We start from the raw sequence: 23,267 nt of genomic DNA, 5'->3' as shown, positions 1-23,267 counted from the left end.
AAGTGTGAGCGTGAACTTTTTGGCTTTCTGGAAGTTGTGCATCCCAGGCCAGGGCCTGATGCAGCAGTGTGTTGGCCCTCGAGATGAGTGGTGAGGACACAACCTTGTTGAAGCTGAACGAGTGAGGGCAGGAGTGGCAGCTTCTCGATTCTGATCTCTTGCTGCACATCCTGATGTTAATATTTGCCTTTCTTTCTTAAGGGTATTTCCATTCTTCTCGTGGTCCAGGGTTTTGTTTTGTTTATTTTCTTATCGTAGCTCTTCTATCAATCTCCCAAAACAACCATTTGGTTTGCAGATCTGTCAGTTTTTATATGTAGACTTTTCCCTTCAGTTACTCCTGCCCTGCTACATATTCTTATTGCAACTTTTCTCACACTTCACTACCCAGTTTTTTCCTGCTCTTGCACTCCCTTACTTAGAAATCTTTGCTGACAGTAAATATAAACTTGGCTTATTTTTTAAAGTACTTCCCGTAGGTTTATTCTATATAGATAAGGAAAACAGTGGAATAACTCTTTTTTTCTTCTGAATTCAAAATCTTTACATATATAATAGTTCAACTAGATTATGGGCCAACTAGGCTTTTGTGAACTTACTTAGAAACCTGAGGTTCAAGTAAGATTCACTTACATAATTCACATTCCCATTTAATATAATATTTCCATGGGAAAGTGAATTATGAGTTATGAGCAATGCATATATTATGTTTGAAGTCTAGTTCATTGATAAGTTGATGACTAGCATGTATTTTGGAGTTAGCAGAGAAATGTTTGGTAGTTGGTGTATAAGTTTTACTCAAATGGTGTTCCTTTGAAAGTGAAAGATTTGGTAGGATGAGTATCATGTTTTGGTATATATTTCTGACTTTACAGGAAAAATGTTTTAATTTGGACTCTCTTAAAAATGTAGATTACTGCTTATACAGTGGCACCCAGCTAACTCTTCCCATGTGTGTGCTATTGAATTGTGTTCACGCCAATACTAGAGGGAGGGTTGTTTACAAATAATGTTTTTAGTGTTTTACCAAGGTCTTGCCTTGACACAGATATGAAAGTATTAATAATGCTCTGGCATTGAGATGTAAGTTTTACAAAGGCTAATTTTTTATAACTGATTTTTACCAGTTAGAAGCTGTTTACAGCCAGACTTATTCTCTGTTTCTTTTGTAAGCATGTGAGAATATTGAGCACTAGTTTTTATTATAAATTGATAATTCATTACATGTTTTACACAAATCATTTTTCCACTAAGTCCAGAAAAAGAATAAATTGGATTTAACCAGTCTGTTGAAATAACATTTTACTTTCGTTTACTAGTCTTAAAATTATATGAATTTGGTATGTGAGGTATCTTTCAGGATTGCATTTGATATGTGAGGCATATTTCAGGATTGTATGTGAGGACCGTATATGAGGGATCTTTCAGGATTCAGCTATCTTTCAGGATTGTCATATTGTTCTAAAATACCCTGTGAAAAGAAGCACCTTTATGGAGTAATAGGAAGATCATGGAGAAAATTGCTACAATTACAATGAAATTAAAATAATAAATAAACCTCCTCCATTGCTTAAAGGAAAAAGTCCCAGCTTTTCAGTTAAGGACTGTTAGTCTCTGATCTCAACCAACGTTTCCAGCATTAAAGACTACTATTCCTCTATACCAGGGATTGGAGGCTCAGATTCCCAGCTGGGGTACAGGTGTGCCTATATACTGAACCCTCCGCTATCGAAGCTGCTAGGAGATGCTGGAGTAGCTGGAGCCATTTAGTGTCATTCTAGCCACAAGCAGCTTTATCCTTTTACACCCATGTAAGGTACAAGATACGCAAGGATGCAGGGGCAAGGAAGGTAATGTGAACGTGTATGACTGGCCAAGTTGGGGGTGGGGGCAAAATGGAGAGTGAATATTCTATCTAAAGAGAGCTGCTGCTGCTGCTACTACTACAACACTAGCTTTGTCAAAATGATTATTACCATGCAGGGATCATGTAACCAGGTCTTCTGATGTTTTTTTTTTCCCTCCCAGAGCATGAGGGAAGAAATACCTATTATTGTACACATACAGTCTCCTAGTCTTTATCTTTTGCCAGTTATTTCAGATATTTTAAAATCACATTGTAAAAACCAAAGAAAACCATTTTCAATTATGATTTGTTTCATAAAAAACACTTATGTCTAAGAACATGGAACAGATGGTGATTTTTGTTATTTTTGCTCTCAGGACCCCTTTACACTTATAAAAGTTATTGAGGACCTCAGAGCTTTTGTGTACATAAAATTTACTATTTTAGAAATTAAAACTGATAAAAGCTTAGGCTATTAATTCATATTAAAATATCAATCTATTATGTTTGAATAACATATTTTTTGAAAAATACATTTTCTGAAACAAAATGGTGAGAAGAGTACATTGCTTTACATTCTTGCAAGTCTTGAATGTCTGCCATGTTAGAGGAGAGCTAGAGTCTCCAATGTGCTTATGAAGGTTTGCATTCTATTGCGGTAAGTTGTTCTGGTTGAAGTTTGTGAAGAAAATCTGGCTTTACACAGATAATAATTTAGAAAAGGGAGGAGTATTTTAACTGATAATCAGATAATAATGGATATTCTTTTTAATGTTATACCCAAACTTAACAGATGGTAATTTCTTAAAGATTAGTTGCGATGTGGAATTCGAAATCTCATCAGTTATTATATAGTGGTATCAATGACCTTTTCATATTATGTTGCATTAAAATCCATTAATGTTTCTTGCTTTTTGAATGGATCTTTTACCCATGCATGATTTTGTAACACTGTGCATTGGTAATTTGAAAAGATTTCTTTTTAAATGCTTGAAGAATGTCTACTATAAGAAAAAGTTGAATTTGTTAATATCACCACTCGTATACAAGCCTGTAAGTATTGAGAAGATATCAAGTTCACAGTGGTAGAAACAGGTTTTTCAAAGTTTAGATTTTTACTTGAAAATTCCATACTAATTATTGTCAACAGATACATTTGTTTTCCTTGGAGCAACAGGCTCACTTTTTTTTCTCAGACAACATCTGCTAAATACTGAAGTCTGAGTAATTCTAGTTTGTAGTTTGTTTTCCTTTTAAATAAAAATTGCATTCCTTGGGAAAAATCAGTTAAGCTGTAACTCATTTTGCACTAGTTATTAGCAACAGCATACTCTGGATATATCGCAGAAGTACTTTGTATGTACTTATTATCTTAGAATTAAGCATAAATCAAGGTTTGAGATTTTATAAAGTTAGGTTTAATCTTTTCGTCAAGAACATAATTCTAAAAGAAACTGGCTTGGCTTCTGTTTAAAACAGTGAGTGTGTGTCTTTGTGACTAATACAATGAATTACACAACTTGGTGCTGCTGCCTTGATTTGTGCTAAGATGCAGCAGTTTCATTCAATATTGTTTTGCATCATCGGTGCAAATGTGACTACAAAAGGCAAATAATATCTGTGTATTATTATTTTTTTATTTGAGGACCTTCCTCCCTTTTTTCAGAGGGGCCCTGGGGACCCCAAGGATCCATGGACCATATTTGAAGAACTGCTAGCAAGGCAGAAAGACCACTGGATTTAAGAGTTAGAAGACTTAAATTTTGAAGCCTGTGCACCATTCTCTCTTCTTATGATGTGCTTCATTTCTCAGAACTTCAGTGGTTTCATTTATAAAATACGTTGGGGGGAAAAGAAATCTTGTTTTTTGCTTTTTTGTTGCTTAAATTACAATTGATAAATTAGGAAAAGGTGAAGTGTAAGTTGTTGCTATTTTAAAATTAGTTTTGGCTGTAGCCCATTTGTTTTACTTTTCAGTCATGATACAGTAAACATTCTAGAAATTTTCAAATAAGGAATTTAATACAGGGGAGATTAGGTTCTTTAAAAAAATCACTAGAAGTACTGGAGGAAAGCTCTAGCTCAGCCTTCTGAAATGACTCCCACATCATTGCAGGACTGATCAGTTAGGGAAGCTGCTGCTTCTGTCACAGTTAGGAAAGCAGCCTGTAGGACTACTGAGTTCAACAACATTCTTCTATAGCTGCAGCCCAGGAAACAGGAAGCCAGGATTAGGTAATTCCCACTGAGCTATACCTGGAAATTGGAATGCAAAGTCTAGTTGCCATTTATATTCCATCTCTCGACATTCTTAAAGCTGGAAATTGGAGCCTGGAATACTACTGTGGAACAACTTAAATCTTTTCAATCACACTAGAGAAAACAGCCAAAGGCAACAGGATAATGGCTTCCCCCCATCACTCTGCCTTCTGTATCTCATGTTAGTGCATTCTAATGGATGAAGCCTAAATTTCATCCAAAACCCTAACTGCCAGTGAATAAGGAAGATAGTTTTTTTTGTTTGTTTGTTTGTTTTTTTAATGTTTAGTTTCTATAGTTGAAGACAGTAAACTTAGGGGAATGAGATAATGGAATCTGACTGCTGATTAATCACATACCTAAACCCTGTTTTTCTGCTTCTCTGTGATTTTCAAATTGTTTCCACTTTTCATTATCCTTTCATTACTTACCTAAGTTCTAGCCATTTTAATGATCAAGATAGCTTTCATATTTATGAGGCATTCAATACCTTTTTTTCCTCGCTGCTTCATCAGTATTTATGCTCAACTGTCCGGTTCTGGGTTACACTCATCTTCAGCTGTGGTCTGGGTGGACTTGGATTTTGTAACCAGACTTATAAAACCTTTGGCCTGCTGTTGTCTGTAAAGTGATTCACGGTTTCAATTACTAAGCTATATAAATCTTTCACATTTTACTTGCTTGAATTTTTTGGGGGGCTCTACTTAATATACTTTTGTGAGGTATTATACTCTCTAAAGACATTTAAAAAAGCACCACCACTTCCTTCCATGATCAGGTATTCTTTCTAATATTTTAAATCTTCTTACAAGCTACTATTTGGAGAATGTGTGGAGAAAAATAGAAGTAGACTCTGGAAAACATCAATATATATTACTTTTTTTCATTAAATATATAATATGCTTTTCTAGCATCTATGTAAAACCTTATAGCCATATGGTAAAATAAAGCCACCTTATCCTCCATCCTCTATCCTCTTTGTTTTTTTTTTTTTTTCCCTCTTCTAAAGTTGTGTGATTACAAATAAAACATTTTTAACATGTCTAAAATACACCAGCCTGGGCAACAAGCAAAACCTTGTATCTACAAAATATTAAAAAGAAAATTAGCCAAGTGGTGCATGCCTGTAGTCCTAGCTACTCTGGAGGTTGGGGTGGAAGGATCACTGGAGCTCAGGAGTTTGAGATTGCAGTGAGCTATGATCATACCACTGCCCTCTAGCCTGGGTGACACAGTGAGACCCTGTCTCTAAAAAATAAAATACAAATAAGTAAAATGAAGGCAAAACATGTCCAAAATACAAATAAGCATAATCCCAACCATGCAAAGATAATAACAGATAGTTTCTGTTTCTGATCGTATCATTCTGATCATAATCACCTGTTACCACTTCCCTACTTAGCAGTATACTATGGTTTCCATCATTGTTTAAATGATAATGGGAATATTTATCATTGGCATCGTCTGGGGGAAATCGACCAATATATATTGGGAAATTGGATTAAAAGTCATTTTTATCGAAGGCGGTATTAGTTGTAACCTTTATTCTTTGGAAAAAGAATAGCATCAAGACCATTATTTTCTGTTAGAAGAGGGCTAGTTTCATTCACTTGTATATTTCTTCATTTTTGTGAAATGAGAATCTTATTTTAAATTAAAAGGACTGCATATTTATTAAATAATTCAGGTTGTGTAGAAGTATTTAAATAGAAAATAAAAGATTCTTATACTTCCTCCTCCTATAACTTTTTTCCTCAGAGTTAACCACTGTTAATAGTTTGGCACATTCTTCCAGAATTTAGAAAACGTGTATGTAAATGTACATCTGTGGTCAGTTTTTGAAACATCAATATTTGAGGGCAAATTGTTAATTACTGTAATTTGATAATGTCTAGATGGTAGTAGTATGGACAGAATGTAATGTATATGTAGTTGGGTTAACTTCAGAAAGCAGAAATGTAAATGTTTAATTGTATTGATTTCAGTTTTTGTTGATAAACTGTTCTCAGCAGTCTCTCTGCTTATTAGCTTTTAATAAGAGACCTCGTAGTAAATATGGAGATTCTTCTGCAGTGAAATATATTTCTACTCACTGCCTTAGGTATATTTCATCAAAAAAATCATTGAGTTACTGATGTGATTTTAACCAGTTAAAAATGTGTTTGCATTTATTTTTAGATAGGCTTTTAGAAATACAAAATTAGTTGGTACTGACTGGTTTAAATAGTATTATTGGATATAACATCTCCATAATAAGAATTATTTTTCATTTTGTTTTACTTTTAATTTTGAGAAAGATAGTTTTGCTTTTCAGATGTGATTGATCTCACTGGAGATGATAAAGATGATCTTCAGAGAGCAATTGCCTTGAGTTTGGCCGAATCAAACAGGGCATTCAGGGAGACTGGAATAACTGATGAGGAACAAGCCATTAGCAGGTAAAAACATAATTTGTATAAAGCAGATATAAGTACTTTTAAAAACATAAATCATTAATTGGGTTAAATTAATTTTAAGAGGTAATAAGATATACTTTGTTACTCTAAACTAGTAATATGCTTGTGTATTTTAAAATTTTATGTAACGAAAATCTTCATATTTAGTTTTGATTGCAATTGGGTTTACATTTTTAAGATTTTGGGTTGGTGTTATGAGGGATTACATTTAGGTACATATTTTAATATTTTTTTCATTTTTTTTCGTCCTCTAATCTTTTTTGGATGCACTGTTCAATTTAGAACAATTTATAGCAAGCGTTAGCATCCTTTTTCTGTAAAGGGCTAATAGTAAATATTTTTGGCTTTGTTGGCTATAGGGTTTCTGTTATAGCTATTCAGCTCTGGTGCCATAATGCAAAAGCAGCCATAGCTAATACATAATATAATGAGCTTGGCTGTATCCTAATAAATCTTGGTGTACAAAGGCAGCTAGTTGAATTTGTCCCCTCGGCTGTGGTTTGCCGACCTCTGATCTATAGTATGATAATATGTTTACATATTTTTTTCAAATAAATGGGCAGGGCTCCAAGATGTGTGCTAGAATGCTGTTTTTAATTTAATAACTTTTTAGTTTGAAACAGTTCGATTCATCTAAGGACTAAAAAATACATTTGGTTTTCATAATACCTCTAAAAATGGAGATACAATAATTTAATAAACCATTAAATTATGACTAACTGTAATCCTCCAAAGAACTATTTGAAGGCGGTGGTAACTCTATGTTACTGCAGAAGAAATTTAGCTTGCAAGAGGTTAAATGCTTTTTCCAAAGGCACACAGCTCAGATGCGTCTTACGACTTTAATGCTCTGTTCCTTTAACATAGTCCTTTGGTAACAGAATGTACCAAATTTCTCACGTAATTTTTCTTGGCACAATATCAATAGGATATTTCTTTCCAAGTAATCAAAGATTACTGTATGGTAGGAAATGTTTCAAAATGCTATATTTAGCAAAGGTATATAATTTTTTATCTTAGTGCAACTTTTTAATGTCTTTAAATGTTACTTTGGAAACTACTTTGTAAGACATTATATTATGTAAAGACTTAATCAAAATCTATTGTCTGCTGGGTGCAGTGGCTCAAGCCCGTAATCCCAGCACTTTGGGAGGCCAAGGCAGGCGGCACGAGGTCAGGAGATCGAGACCATCCTGGCTTACATGGTGAAACCCTGTCTCTACTAAAAATACAAAAAAAACTAGCCGGGCGTGGTGGCAGCGCCTGTAGTCCCAGCTGTTCAGGAGGCTGAGGCAGGAGAATGAGATGAACTCGGGAGGCGGAGCTTGCAGGGAGCTGAGATTGCGCTACTGCACTCCAGCCTGAGTGACAGAGCGAGACTCCGTCTCAAAACAAACAAACAAAAAAATCTGTTGTCCCCCTCATTAGTTGTGGCTAATATTTATTGCCAGGAATTTTAAATGAAAACCAAAAAATACGTAGTTAGGCTTGTTTTCTGAAGCATTTGAGAAATTCTATGAATTGGGCTTTTTCTCTTTTTAAAATGTGTATTGCAATACATAATTGTCTTGAATAATTATAAAACTTGATAATACTTAAACTTTGAGAAATATTTTAAATACAAAACACATGAGTTGGATTTCATATGTAAGGGGCATGATTTTATGTGAAAAGGGTTATGAAAAGAATGTATACTTGATACAAATATTATTTTTAGAATTATACTTTTGTTTATATGAATTTATATGAACATATGAATATAAAATGTGTGTGAGCTTATATACCCAATTAGTATCAGTAGTTCTATTATGTGTTTTCTAATTAAAACAACATGTACTAATTATATAATAAAAGTAAGATAATATAAAAAGGGATGAAGGCCGTTCCTAATTTGATACTCAGTTCAATGTATATGTTATATTATTGTTTTGGATAGTTGTTTTTATCCAAAATGGCAAAACAAAATCTCTTCAGATAATGCTTTTTTTCATTCTAGGTCTTTTACATTTTAATATAATTTAAAAATAGTAAATATTTAGTAGATATTATTATTGTAGATGACATAGAGATTTGGCATAGTGTAACATGCCATAAAACTATACTCCCTAGAAGTAAAAGAGTCATATTAATTATGTGTAAATTCAGTAACCCATAATGAACAAATGGATGTTCAGTGCAAAATATGCGTTTAATAAACTCATATGTCGATCATGTTGTATTCGAAAAAGAGGATGTGGAGAGTTCTAGCTAAACATTATCAGAGATATATTTGCTCCTATGGGTTTATTAAGGTATAGAAATCTAAATTCAAAAGAGAAAATGATGCATTTTAAAGGAAGACATTTACATATTATGCTAAAAGTAAATTAACTCCTTCTTCATTACTGAAGTTCATATAGGGAAAATCTTTGCAAATAAAATTCCAGAATCATTTGCTTATTATATTTTAGTAGACATAATTTAATGTGAAGTTACACATTGGGATACTACATTGTGTATAATTAGATGAGATAAAGCCTACCGTTTTACATCTTAGAATCCTGTGTTTAGACATTTATATATTTCATGATAAAATTTTTTAAGTAGAACGTTTTTAAAGTATTTATATACTTTTTAGTGTCAGAATTGGATGTATTTATTATCTCTTGATTGTCACTTCCAGGACACAAGTGGAATATGGACAGTTGAAATTTGTTAATAAACTACATTGTGACTGGGTTGTGTCTATGGTATATTTCTTGTGAAAATGGCTTGCCTCATAAAATAACTTTGAAGTGCTTCATTAGAAGATAGTGCTAAGTTTTCTAGCTAAAATTGTTACAAAGAGCATGCACCTTCAACTATTTCAAGAAATGGTTGACTGCAGATTCTCTTTTTTCCTCATTACTTCTGTGTTTCAGCTAGTTATTTCTTATTATCTTCAGCCTGGAGTTGCCATTGGGGAAAGAAAGAAGGATCGTGTCCAGGAATAGTCAGGGTGGAATTCTGAATTATTAAAATAGGTCTGTATAACGCCTGCATTTTTTATCCTTATCATTACTGAGGAAGCAGTGTGAAAGGGAACTGCCTAAAGACGGTGTGTGAAACAGGAGTGGATGAGGGAGGCAGAGTTAGAAATCTTTTAAAATTGATCTTTAAGAAGGATTTCAGTGCTCAGTAATACCAGATACTTGTGGATGCTAAGGAGCATGGAAGGGCCATCGAATAACCATCAAGGTGCATTATGTCAGATTATGGATGGCCTGGAAAAGTAAGAAATATGACACAGATTAGTTTCCGGGGCCACAAGGTTGTGGCTGTAGGTGACTGATGAACAGCGACAGTGCAACTTGAAAAAGTATCAGCAACAGTGAGGTACCACTGATATCCCCAGGAAGAGGGGTCAACTGGCTGATGTAATCAGTCTGTCCGGGTGGCAGGAGCCACACCCCATGCAGTCAGATACACAGGTCAGCTTTTGGTAGGAGTCACATGTCTGACAAGTTGTGGTAGCCTCTGTGTTAGAAACATCGAGTTCCTTAATGTGTACTCTGCATATGATTGTGGATGTGATTCCGTTTTGGGTATTACGATTGTGGCAGGGGTGGTGGTCTGGGTTGTGCAAGTTTGATCAAAAGCTTTATTCTGTTCATCTCATTGAAGAACACATTAGAGCATTCATCCATCACAGTGGCGAAAATTAAAAAGACTGATGGGAAGTGATGTCAGCAAGATCACCGACTAGAGTTGCTTGGCTCTCATCCCCCTCGCGAAAAGGAACCAGAACAATAAATAAGTTTATTTTGTCTGGAGTGACTGAGGAAATGCACTGGAGAGCACCAGGAGAACGGCAAAGTCCCTGTGGAGCATGGAGTCAAGAATAGCTCCACAGGGAGGAGAGCAAAGTATCCTGTCTCTGCCATACTGTCTCCCCTGCCAGGATTGAATCAGAGCTGGGGGTTCTTCTTCTAGGAAGGAAGGTAAGCTGGGAATCATGAGAACTCATCACCGCCGCAGATGTCAGCAGTCACTGCTACAAGAGCGTTCCCCAGTCCTCACAGGTCCCAAGTCCAGCATAAACAGTTGCTGAAAGTACATGTGGCTGCATTCCCCCAGAGCAGGAACCTCTTTGACACTCTGCATCCCTGCAACCCGAGCAGCTGAGGGATGGCACAACTGTGAAACCAAGCCCACATCTGGAGTGCTTCTGACCTGGAGGCCAGTAGCCACTCTGTATCCCAGAGGCATTGCCTTCATTCCGCAAAGTTCACACAAGTGCCTCTAGCATTAATACTTTGGCTACTTGGAGCCTAAGCTCAAAGTTACTACTGGGGTCCTGATGCCTAAACCCACAAGGCTCTCTATTACCCAGGGAAGCAGGTGGGCCTGCATGGCAGGGCAACCCCATGCAGCCACCAGGCTAGTGTACACCTGTCCCTGGCTCAGTAGCTGGCCTGGAGGTGGCCCCACCCCAAGGGAGAGAGTAGTGTACAGCCAGTGGGCCTGCGTGAACTTGCTCCCAGCTTGAACAGCTGGCCCAAAGGTTGTCTGCTTGTATCACTGGAGGATTCTGCACAGTTGCTGGGCCACAATTGCCTGCCTTTAGTCCAGTAGCTGGGTTGGAGGCATTCTACCCACAGCTCAACCCTACATCACCAGAGTCATGCACAGCCTCCAGACCTGCATGCATCCACCCCTGGCCTGATAGCCAGCCCAGCAGTAACCCTGCCATTCAGGAAAGACCATCGTACAACCTTTCTGGCCTGCTGCATCAGCATGTGCCTGGCCAGCAACCAGCCTGTTGCCCCCAACTCCAGAAAAACCATGCCACCACAGTCATGGTCTCCTGCATACTAGGTCACTGAGATAATCACGGACATCGCAGGTGAGGATTCCAGCTGAATAATGTGTGTGGAGACCTCACTACTGAGTCCACCCTGAACCAAAGCCAACACACCATTTCCAGTCAGCACCCTAGGACCCATCAGCAGGAAAAAGCCTCTTCTTATGAAAACTCCTCATTAAAATTGGAAAAAGCAATTGTTCATTAGATGCACAGATACCAACATAGAGACAGAAGAATCATGAAAAAGCACGGAGACCTGTCACCTCCAAACCTGGTGTCCAAACCTGGCACCACAATGCACCTTTAGTAACAGAATCGAAAGAAAAGAATATTTATGAAATGCATGAAAAATAATTCAAAATAATGACATTAAAGAAACTTCTGAATTGTAAGAGAATACAACAATTTAACGAAATTTAAAAAAATTCATGAGCTGAGTGAGAAATTGAACAAAGATATTACGGAAAGGAACAAAACAGAAATCTTGGAGCTTGAGGAATTCAGTGAATGAAATAAAAAACAAATACAATTGAGAGCCACAGTAACAGACTAGAACAAGCAGAATAATGCATTTCTGAACTTGAGGACAGATCTTTTGAAATAACACAGAAGAACAAGAAGCAAAAAGAATACCAAAGAATGAAGAAAGCCTGTAGGACTTACCAGACACCATTAAGCAAATCTATATTCATATTATGGGAGTGCCAGAGAAAGAAGAAGTGAAGAAAGGCATAGACCACCCATTTGGTTAAATAGATTGTCTGTGCCCTTCTTCACTTCTTGGAAGAAAGTTTTGGGAAGTTATGGACATCTAGGAATAAAAAGATCCCCAATACAATTCAACCCCCCAAAATCCTCTCAAAGGTACACAATTCTAAAAGCTGTCAGACGAAAACATTACATCACATATACAGGAATTCCCGTTACACTGTCAGTACATTTCTCAGCAGAGACTGTAGTACAAGACAGGAGAGAGTGGGGTGACATATTCACAGTGCTGGGAAAAAAATAAATAAATAAACTGTCAGCAAAGAATATATCTGGCAGTGCTATCCTTAAGAAATGAAAAAGAAATAGAGACGTTCCAGACAAGCAAAGGTGACAGAATCCATCACCACTAGACTGGTCTTACAGAAACACTTACGGGAAATAATAGGAAATGAAAGAATGATTAATATCTTGAAAATATGTGAAAATACAAAACTCATCAATATAGGTAAATCCATAATCATATTCAGAATACCCCAGTGCTATAATGGTGCTGTGTAATTCCTTCAGTCCTCTAATATGAAGGTTTAAAGTTAAAAAGGTCAGAAACATCAACAGCTACAATGAGTGGCTAAGGAACACATGAAAGATAAAGATGTGACTGGGCGTGGTGACTCACGCCTCTAATCCCAGCACTTTCAGAGGCTGAGGTGGGCAGATCATCTGAGGTCAGGAGTTTGAGACCAGCCTGATCAACATGAAAAAACCCAATCTCTACTAAAAATACAAAATTAGCTGAGCATGGTGGTGCACGCCTATAATCCAAGCAACTTGGGTGGCTGAGGCAGGAGTATCGCTTGAACCCGGGAGGCAGAGGTTGCGGTGAGCCGAGATCACGCTCTTGCACTCCAGCCTGGGCAACAAGAGCGAAACTCTGTTTCCAAAAAAAAAAAAAAAAAAAGATGTAAATTATAGCAATCAAAACACTAAACGTGGCAGGGGAGGGGAGGGAGGGGAAAAAGTCTAGATTATTTTTGTGTGACCAAAGTTAAGTTGTTATTAGCTTAAAATAGTCTGTTGTGACTATAAGACTCTTTATGTTAGCTCCATGGTAACCACAAGAAAAATTATAGTAGATAGACAAACGAGAAAGGAAACAAAGCTTAGCATTATAGAAAACCACCAAACCACGGAAGTAAACAAGAGGGGAAGAATCAAACGAAGGATCTTCAAAATATTGAGAAAACAAAATAGCATGAGTAAATTATTACTTATCAATAGTAACCATGAATGTAAATGGATTAAATTCCCCAATTAAAAAATACAGAGCAGCTAGATGGATTAAAAAAAAAAAAAGACCCAACTGTATGTTGCCTACAAGAGACATACCTCATCATTAAATATAAACATAGACTGAAAGTGAAGGGATGGACAAAGATACCCCATGCAAATGCAAACCAAAAGTGAGCAGAAGTAGCCATACTTGTACTAGATACAGTAGACTTTAAGTCAAAAACTGTAAGAAGAGACAAAGTCATTATGTAATAATAAAAGGATCAATTCGCCAAGAACAAAACTGTAAATAAATGAGCACTGAACACCAGAACATCCAAATAGATAAAGAAAATATTATTAGATTTAAAGTGGGAAATAGACTCCAATACAACAATATTAGGGACTTCAGCATCCACTTTTAACAATAGACAAATGATTTAGAAACATGAGACTTAAACTACACCGTGGACATTTACAGAACATTAACAGCTGCAGAATACACATTCTTCTCAACTGTGCATGGAATATTCTCCAGTAAAGATCATATGTTAGAGATGGTATCAAGTATTTTACTGGACCACAACCATATAAAACTAGAAATCAACAACAAGAAAAACATTAGAAACCAACAAATACATGGAAGTTAATATGCACCTTAATAACCAGTGGGTCAGTGAAGAAATTAAAAGGGTAATTAGAAAGTTTGCGGGGACAAAGGAGCACGGAAACACATTATACCAAAACCTATGGGACACAGTGAAACCTGTTCTAAGTGGGAAGTTTATGGCAATAAATGCCTGCATCAGAAATGAAGAAAGATTTCTAATAAACAGCTTAGCTGTGCAACTTAGAGAAACTTGAAAAACAAGAACAAACTAAACCCAAAATTGGTAGGATGGAAATAATAAAGCTTAGAGCAGAAGTAAACAAATGAAGACTAAAAAAGCCATTCAAAAGATCAATGAAATTTTTTGAGACGATAAACAGAATTAACAAACCTTAAGACTAAGAAAAAAAAAAAAAGGACTCAAATAAATAAAACCAGACATGAAAAATGAAACATTACTAATGTATCACAGAATTGGAGGATCACAAGAGACTGTTATGAACAACTGTATACCAACAAATTCTAGAATATAGAAGAAATGGATAAATTCTTGAACACACAACCTACCAAGATTAAATTGAGGAGAAATGGAAAAAAATAAGCAGACCACAATGAGTGAGAGAATTGAACTACTAAAGCCTGACATTAAAAAAAAAGCCCAGTTTCTGATGGCTACATTGCTGAAGTCTATCAAACATTTAAAGAGCAACTAATATTAATTCTCAAACTATTGTGGAAAATTAGAGAGGAGGGATACTTCCAAACTCATTTTATGAGGCCAGCATTACCCTGATTCAAAAACTAGACAAGGATACAACAAAAAGAAAACTACAGGCCAGTATCCCTGATGAACCTAGATGCAGAAATTCTTAACAAGATTCTAGCAAGCCCAGTTCAATAGCATATTAAAAACGTCATCCACTATGATCAGGGTTCATCCCAGAGATGCAGGGATGGTTCAACATACACAAATCAATAAATGTGATACATCACATTAACAAAGGAGAATGAAAACCATATAATTTCAGTAGATGCAGAGAAAAGCACATTACAAATTTTAACATCCCTTCATGATAAAAACTCTCGAAATAGATAACACAATAAAGACCATAGTTGAGAAACCCACAGCTAGTAGTATGCCAAATGGGGAAAAAAATGAAAGCTTTTCCATTAAGATCAAGAACCTAACAAAGATGCACACTTCCAATAATCCTATTCAACATAGTAATGGAAATATTTGAGCAGTTAGGCAGGAGAAAGAAATAAAAGACATCGAAATTGGAAAGGAGAAAGTAATCTGTTTTCAGATGATATGATCTTAAATATAGAAAACCCTAAAGAGTTGACCAAAAAACTGCTAGAACTCATAAATGAATTCAGTAAAGTTGTAGGACACAAAGTTAATGTACAAAAATCAGCACTTGTATGTGCTAATTGTGAGTTATTTGAAAAATTAAGAAAATTTCATTTACAATAGCTACAAAAAATCAAGATACCCTAAGAATAAACTTAAAGAGATAAAAGATCTCTACACTGAAAACTCTAAAACATTGAGCAAAGAAATAGAAGAGACAAACAAGTGGAAATACATCATATGTTCATGGATTAGAAGAATTAATATTGTTAAAGTGGCCATACTACCTAAAGTCATCTCCAGACTTACTGCAGTCCGTATCAAAATTTCAGTGACCCTTCAGAGAATTAGAAAAGACAATCCCGTAAATTCATATGGAACCAGAAGAGAGCCCAAATAGCCAAAGCAAGCCTGACAAAAGGAACAAAAGCTAGAGGCGTCATTACCTGACTTCCGAACATGCTGCTAGAATATAGTAAGCAAAACAATGACATTAGTGTAAAAAACAGACACGTAGACCAGTGCAACAGAATAGCCCAGAAATGGACACACCTACAGCCAACTGATTTTTGACAAAAACTGTTACCTGGAGTAAATCTAAGAAATATACAAGAACGTCCATGAAGAAAATGATTAAACATCATTAAGACACATTAAAGAATACATAAATATTTTGAAACATATGCTGTTTCATGAATTGGAATACTGACCATCGTCAAACTGGTCAGTTCTTCTTAAATTGATTTATGGGTTTAGTTTGATCCCAATTAAAATACTATTAGTTTTGTTTTTGCTTTTTTAGGAAATCAAATGAGATGTCTCCCCCCCCCCCCCTTTTTTTTCTTTCTGGTTGATCTATACAGCTTAAAGTATATGCATGTTTCTCAGTGAGTGTAATACTTCCCAAAAAGGGGCTTAGGTGAGCTATAAAGTGGGATATGTTCAGTATTACTGCTATAGGCAATTTAACAACACAAAATGATAAAATAATAACACCCTGTCTTCCCCCCAAAGAAAACCCTGTGTAATAAAATTTAATGGAAACATGAACATCTACCATATGTAAATGCTTTAAACATTTAGTGTAGTGTGTGGAAGGAAAAGAGGCAGCAAAACATTTTGTCATCTTTTTATATTGCTTAATACCAAGGTCATGACCAATTTTGAGAAGATAAAGCAAGGTGATAGGTCAGGCTGGTTTTTGGTTTGTGGCTTATGAGTTTACCCTTCAAACCTTTTGTTATAGGCTATCTCTGAGCTCTCTGAGATTTACCTATTTTTTTTTTCCTCTACCAGCTGGTAATAACTGGATTTTAGCTATTGCATGCCTTATACTTAAGAGCTTGGGTGGTATCATTGGAAAGGCCGGGGAGGAACCCTTATGCAGGATTTTGCTTTATAAAAAGTTTGGATTTATGGTGCCAGTACTAGATTACAGAAGGGGATCAGGCGTAGCAATAGAGCAGTATTTGAGCTAGAGGTTGACTTTTACAATCAGTCAGTCAATCAGTAACTGAGAAGTAGCAGCATTTAATATCTTAATCATCCATTTACTTTAAAAACGTGTTTATCCCTCATTATATAATGTTCCCTCTAGCAGTAAAGCAAATTCTTGTTTCTACTTTTCAGACACTGATTGGAGACACTGGTTAACATTTTTGGCACAGTGATAAGTGTGTTTATTAAGTTCTTTAGGAACCAAGAGGAGATGGTAGGAGGAAACCTACTGAGGCATGCTGTAAAATTCTGGTGATAAAATATGTTTAAATTAAGAGGGTCATGAAATCATGGCATTCCCCTTTCACCTACATTCTTTTTTTTTGCACCATAATTCTACCATGTGGTTTGGTTAAGGTGTATTATGATAAACCTGTTTCTTAAAAACCCGTACTTTTGTTACAGTGAATGATGTTATCTGCCATATGACTGAATTGAGCTACTTAGGGAATGGTTATTATTTTTAGATCGTAGGTGACTTTGAGGAGCAGTGAGCCGTTACATGCATCTCTTGAACTTTAATCAAAGTTGTTACACTTTGTACCTCATTTGACCTCTGTAAAAGAAAGTTGTATAGAAGTGCTGGGAACATGTTGTCTTGGTTCATATCCTTAACTTTCTTGCCCTTCTAACTTCCTTTTTGGAATGGTGTGACAAAAGGTTCAGGCGTTACTTGCTCCTAGAAGTACATTTGAGGCCACACATTCTTGCAAGTTCTGTGTGGGGAGAGAGAAGGCAAAGGAACTAAAAAGCTTACATTATCTCAATATATCAATGTGACTTTTCATTAAATATTTTATATGTAAACATACAAATCAAGTGGTGTGTATTTTTTGGTAGAGCAGAAGAGGGGCATAAAGGAATTGACTATACTTAAAACATTTCAGAAGACCTTCCTGGGGTTTAGTAATCTTAGCCCAGATCTGGAATATGAAAAATATACTTAGGGTGTATTGTGCAGAAATCAGATGTCCTCAAGTTTTCTGTAACTGATGTGTATATGAACCATTTCCTGCTTATATCTGCTTTGTTGACATTATTAAGAAGGATTTGTTTCTTGGTATAATTAGTAGTTAAATATAATGACAGATGTTCATATGCTATAGATTCAGGATTATGTCTGGTTCTTTTAGACTTTTGAGCAGTTTATATTTTAGACTATGCTGTAGAATCGTCTTTTTACATAATTGTTGTCTATCTGCACTGGTACTAGTCAATTGCTGGGTACCTCTTCTGTCTCTTACATAGGATCACTGGTACTACTTGTTTTATGGTATCGTTTTTATCTACCTTTCCCAGAACTTACTCCATGTTTTAGTTTATCTCTGACTACCAAGATAAAAATAAGTTGGCTGTATCTAAATGTCTAAATATACATATATATTACAAAAGGAACAAAATTTCCAAATGAGAATACTGCCATTTATAAAAGTCAATAAAAAGTTAAATATGCCCTCTATATACCACCGTCTTTTGTATTACAGTTACTTTTTATATACTGTACATTAACCTTTCTTTTTTGAGCATAAACTAGTCTTGTACAAATTCAATTTGTTCTGGTTATTATCATTCTGCCGAACTGCAATAACTGTTAGAAGGTCTTTAGGACCTCCTAGGTCTCCAGTAGTCAACTTGACTCTCTTTTTATCTCTCCCTTGTATTCTTGAAAACTTGTTTCCTGGTAACCGTAGAATGTTCTAGATGTTCCTTGGTTTTCCTCTGCCCCAGTTCATCTAAGTAAATGTCTTTCAAGAACTTCTGGTGTCTTTTAGTGAAAAAAGCTGAGTCTGGCGTTGCCTGTGGGAGTTGATTTTTGGGCAGAGAGTAGTGCTGCCCCGTTGGGTCACTCTTAAGTGTGACAGAAGTGTGACCTGTTTACTTTTAACTACATGAGTTTACATTTTAGCATATCATGTTGTTACCAGTTTTTCAAAAATGTACGTTTTATTGATTCCCAAAGACTGACTTTTGTATTCACATGGGATATTTTAGTGATATTTTAGATTTCATTGTATCTAATGTCTTCTAGTAAGTATTGATGTTAAGGATAAAATAATACTATTTGGCATTAATCTGATAGGATAAAATCTTTAGGATAAAAATGGTGTAGAATGAATGAGATTTTCTTGAACCAAAAAATTGAGGTTCTAGTAATTAACACAAAGTGGTTCGAATACCTGAATGATGTTTATGGTGATTTAGAATAATAAGTAACAAGTTTCTTTTTTTCTTCTTTTTTTTTTTTTGGCTGAAGCCAAGTAGCAAGTAACACATTTCTTGAGCAGGCAGAATGCTTGGTTAGATCCTATGTGGGAACCAGGGTTTTCTGGTTACGATTATAGTTGTGTTGTTGCATGCTCAGGAGCAAGAAACATTATTAAGCAAAGTAGCATTACTTTCGCAGATTTAGATATGCTTAAGATATTCGTAGGTGAGTTTATTTTGGAAAGGTTAACTATCTTTTATTATTCTAATATGTATTCTAATATTTCATTAGTTTTTCCCAAAGGCAAACTTTTGGACAAAGCAGTGAACTATAGGTTTTCTTTTCCATTACTTGGCTATCATAGGGACGTAGATCTCAAGAATTGAAAGGAATCATAAAGTTTTACTCAGTTAACTTTTTTTTGTAGAAAAACTAAGTGGTCAGTGGTAAAAGTGCAACTTGTTCAGTTTTTAATGTTTTCTTGATTCAGAGTAATTGTTCTAAGAAGTCCTTATGTTACATTGTGGATACGTGCTTTAATCGTTACTTCTCAGAAAATCCATCTAGATGCTATATATTTCTGGTACGAAATATCTGACTTGTTGAAATGTGATTTACTGTACTGTTATATAACACTACCATTTTATGTTTGAAATTTCATTTTTCTTAGGAAGAAAGGCTACACTTCTCTATGTATTAGCATTGACACTGCTAAAACCTCTATTTGAGTAAAGTTAGTAATAAATATTATTTCTTCAAATACATTATTCAAATCTTATGTAATGAAAGTACTTTTAAAATGTGTGGTATGGCTGGGATATACCATTATATAATGCTGCATTTTTTTTCCACCATTGCTTAAGAGTTCTTGAAGCCAGCATAGCAGAGAATAAAGCATGTTTGAAGAGGACACCTACAGAAGTTTGGAGGGATTCTCGAAACCCTTATGATAGAAAAAGACAGGACAAAGCTCCCGTTGGGCTAAAGAATGTTGGCAATACTTGTTGGTTTAGTGCTGTTATTCAGGTAAGGATCTTTCTTTATTCAGTTCTTATTTGATGTGAATGATAGCTATGGAAAGTGAATTGGTTGTGTTTAAGTTGTGTACTTTAAAGATAAGTACAGAGAAGTTTTTAATATACCCTTTAGTCTAATAAACTAGCTTGGGGATTGCCGTATCCTCCCATCCCTCTTTCTTTTTCATTTATAGTATGTGTTTTTTAACAGTAGATCACTACTTATACCTTTCACTTACTTGGAATCAATTTATCCTTTCTTTCTGCCTTTAGGAATTGTTGGGGTGGAAATAATTTTGTATATATTTCCCTGCAAATTTATGGAGGCATTGTAACCAAGTTTGAAACCAGAGCTGGCTTTTTGTGGGTCAGATCAGATTTATTTGTATATACTAGACAATGTTGTTTATAGAATTATAGACACTTAATATTTTTAATAAGAAGAGGCATTTTATTTGAGGTTAGTATAGATTTGCAAATAATTCTCAGTTTGCATATTAAATGATGTGATGAATAAATATTGATAAATTAAGAATAACACATTGTCTTTTTTTACTAAGAAATCCCTTAATGCTATGTTTTTTGATCTGTTTATTCTAAAATAAGAGACATATGTATGTGTAGATATCCATTGTCTTCTCAATTTGAAACAGTTTCCTTTACGTGTTAATGACTGTTATCAGAATTCTTTATCGTTCTCAGTTGACATTGATAATGTTTTCCATCAGATTGTAAAACTTTGGAACAATTTATGAATAATATGTCCTTAATTTTTATTACTCCTTAGGAAAGTTAACTAATATTTTGTGTTTTTTTGGTAAGGCAGTTGAATTATAGCTTATTATTTCATGTTCCTGATGAATGCTTTTTACGTCACTGTACATGCATGCTATTTTTTAAGTTCAAAGTATGTCTTCATTTTGTAACTTTCCAAACCTGTGTGTATGACAGCTTAAACTTTCATATGGTATTAAGGCAACTAACAGGTTATTTTGTTCATTTTCTACAAGTTAACTGTTTTTGCTAACCTGTAATTTTAACTTTTTTAATATACTTCAGTGCTATAGTTTTCACATTTTTCTCCCTTTTTGCTTCTGGTGCGTAATACCACATAATTTGATTTCCTTTGTTTTTCTGGATTTACCTCACTTTTTAATATGCTGTGGTGCATCCTAATAAGTAATATGCTATGCTGTTGGTTTTTCCAGGACATTAAGATGCTAAGGAATACCTGGGTTAACATAAATCTATGGTAGTATCTTTGCTTCTAGCCTTGATTATACATTATTTGTTTACTTACATGCCAAAAATAGTATCTAAAATGTTGATACCTTAGAGTTTCTTAGATCATCTTAATAGGCCATCTCACTTTACTTGCACTATTTATTAAGAAGGTTTGTACATGTTATAATTCAGACATAGTTTTAAAATATTAAGTGTAGCTGTAAGGCTGTGAACTGAGTGTTCATGAACATGTTTTGCTGCCTGTATTTGGTCAGGTAGATGCTGTCTCAGCACGATTGTGACAGATACATGAGGGTCATTGATGAGAAGCTTTTCTTACAAAAGTGTAAGAAGAAATAAAGTATCTGTAAATAATATTGTTAGAATAGTTGCTTTTTATTTCTCCATCCTGTATTTGTACGGAAGTTCTGTTTGAAATGATAAATGCTGATATAGGGATAATGACCTTTTGTTTTAGTAGAATAAACTTCTTTCAGCAGCTCAGTTTAATCTTGATACAGTCACAGTCTATTTCTACCCTAAGTTTGCTAATCTTAGCTTTCTTTTTAGCTTAGTTTTTTTTTTTTGTTTTTTTTTTGTTTTTTTTTTTTTTGAGAAGGAGGGAATGGGCTAGCAAAAAATTATCTTTAAAAAAAATGCCTAGCTTATTTAAAAACTAGTAATTATACTAGTTTTAAAATTTTATCTAAGTTTAGTGGCTGCTTAATCCCTAACATAGGCAAGTATAAGAGGGCTTGATTTATTTATTTTTCTTTGGGTGAAATCTAAACATCTAGGAGAAGTAACCTATAAGCTTAAAAATTCAGGTTATAATAGCCTGATAAGATAATGACTTTTCAGGGAGTAGAAAACATTAAGCATCGAACTGTAGAAAATGTTAGGGGGGGCGGGGCAGAAAAATTTGGCTACAGATGACCTGAAGTTTTACTTTTTGTGGTAATTTTAAAGTCTATTAAACTATTTTAAGTAGCTTTTAATTTTTATCTTTAGTAGAGTCTTCTTAAAAATTTTCTACCATTATTGCTTAACTCTAAAATATAAACTGAGATATAATACTTGACCATCATAAATGGACTTTTTACTTATGAATGAAAAATTTGGCCAAAAATCTACCTTAGTGTTGGAGGTTTTGTTGTTTTCCAGAGTGAGTGAGTTGGAAGTTATTCAAATTGTGATGTAAATGTACTGTAAAGTTTTGATTGCAGAATTTTCTCAGGGATGGAATTTACTTAGTTGGTCGGACTAATATGAAACAACTGGGAATTCTAATTCTTTTTCTTGTAAATATATTGACCAGTTATGGAAGTTTACTAGTAATATCACCCTTTAACTTCAAAGCATATAGCTGGGGTAGGCTACAACAGATATAGATAGCTTTGCATACTTATTATTTTAGATATTGAGACCAATATTTTGGTAGAAAGGGGGAACAGAATGTAAGAAAGGGACTATAAACAAAGAGAAGATTATACAGGTAATGGCTTAAATAATCTTTTGGTTGCTGGCAACATTAGCCTGTCTTTAGGTTGGACATCAACCCCTCAGCTAGTCAGGATTATTTTTGTTCTGTTCACTTGGTACTTTTATGTAGAAAGTACGGATTGCAGCTTTCCCCACTAGGGTGTCGGTGAATGAGTTAGCTATTTGGAGGTGTACGTTCTCCTCTGTAGCTCCGGGACATCTTGTTGAAGTGCTGTGGGTGCTCATGATGACCCTTAGCCCCTTAGCACCTTTCCATGTGGATGCTTCTGTGATGCCGAGAAGTAAGGTGCTTATACTTCTCAGTTTGCTTGTCGTAGTCTATTTTTCTCCTCTTGAAGATCTGTTGGCACCTGTCACTTAGTCCTAAAGCCCTGCTGTGTATGATGGTAAAGTATGTGGTTACCTTGCTCATAAACCATGTAACTGCAGGCTGACTAAAATACAGGTACCCTGTGTTTTATAAATTTTACTAAAATACGTCCACCCTGTGG

At 35.1% G+C, this 23,267-nt stretch overlaps 1 protein-coding gene across 5 annotated transcripts in view; it reads left to right on the top strand.

Annotated features, from left to right (window-relative positions):
- The window catches only part of USP25 (ubiquitin specific peptidase 25), a 143,918-nt gene that overhangs the window by 40,033 nt on the left and 80,618 nt on the right, over positions 1 to 23,267 (top strand). For 4 of the 5 annotated variants that reach the window (XM_025380107.1, XM_025380106.1, XM_025380105.1 and 1 more), the window contains exons 4-5: positions 6,420 to 6,543; positions 19,897 to 20,059. In XM_025380107.1, the coding sequence (XP_025235892.1) occupies positions 6,420 to 6,543; positions 19,897 to 20,059 (287 nt within the window). The remainder of the gene's footprint in view (positions 1 to 6,419; positions 6,544 to 19,896; positions 20,060 to 23,267) is intronic. The other variant, XM_025380109.1, reaches the window with a different exon arrangement.

This window comes from Theropithecus gelada, chromosome 3 (genome assembly GCF_003255815.1).
Source record: "Theropithecus gelada isolate Dixy chromosome 3, Tgel_1.0, whole genome shotgun sequence".
Lineage (NCBI taxonomy): Eukaryota > Metazoa > Chordata > Mammalia > Primates > Cercopithecidae > Theropithecus > Theropithecus gelada.
This window is presented reverse-complemented; position numbering and strand designations above follow the sequence as displayed.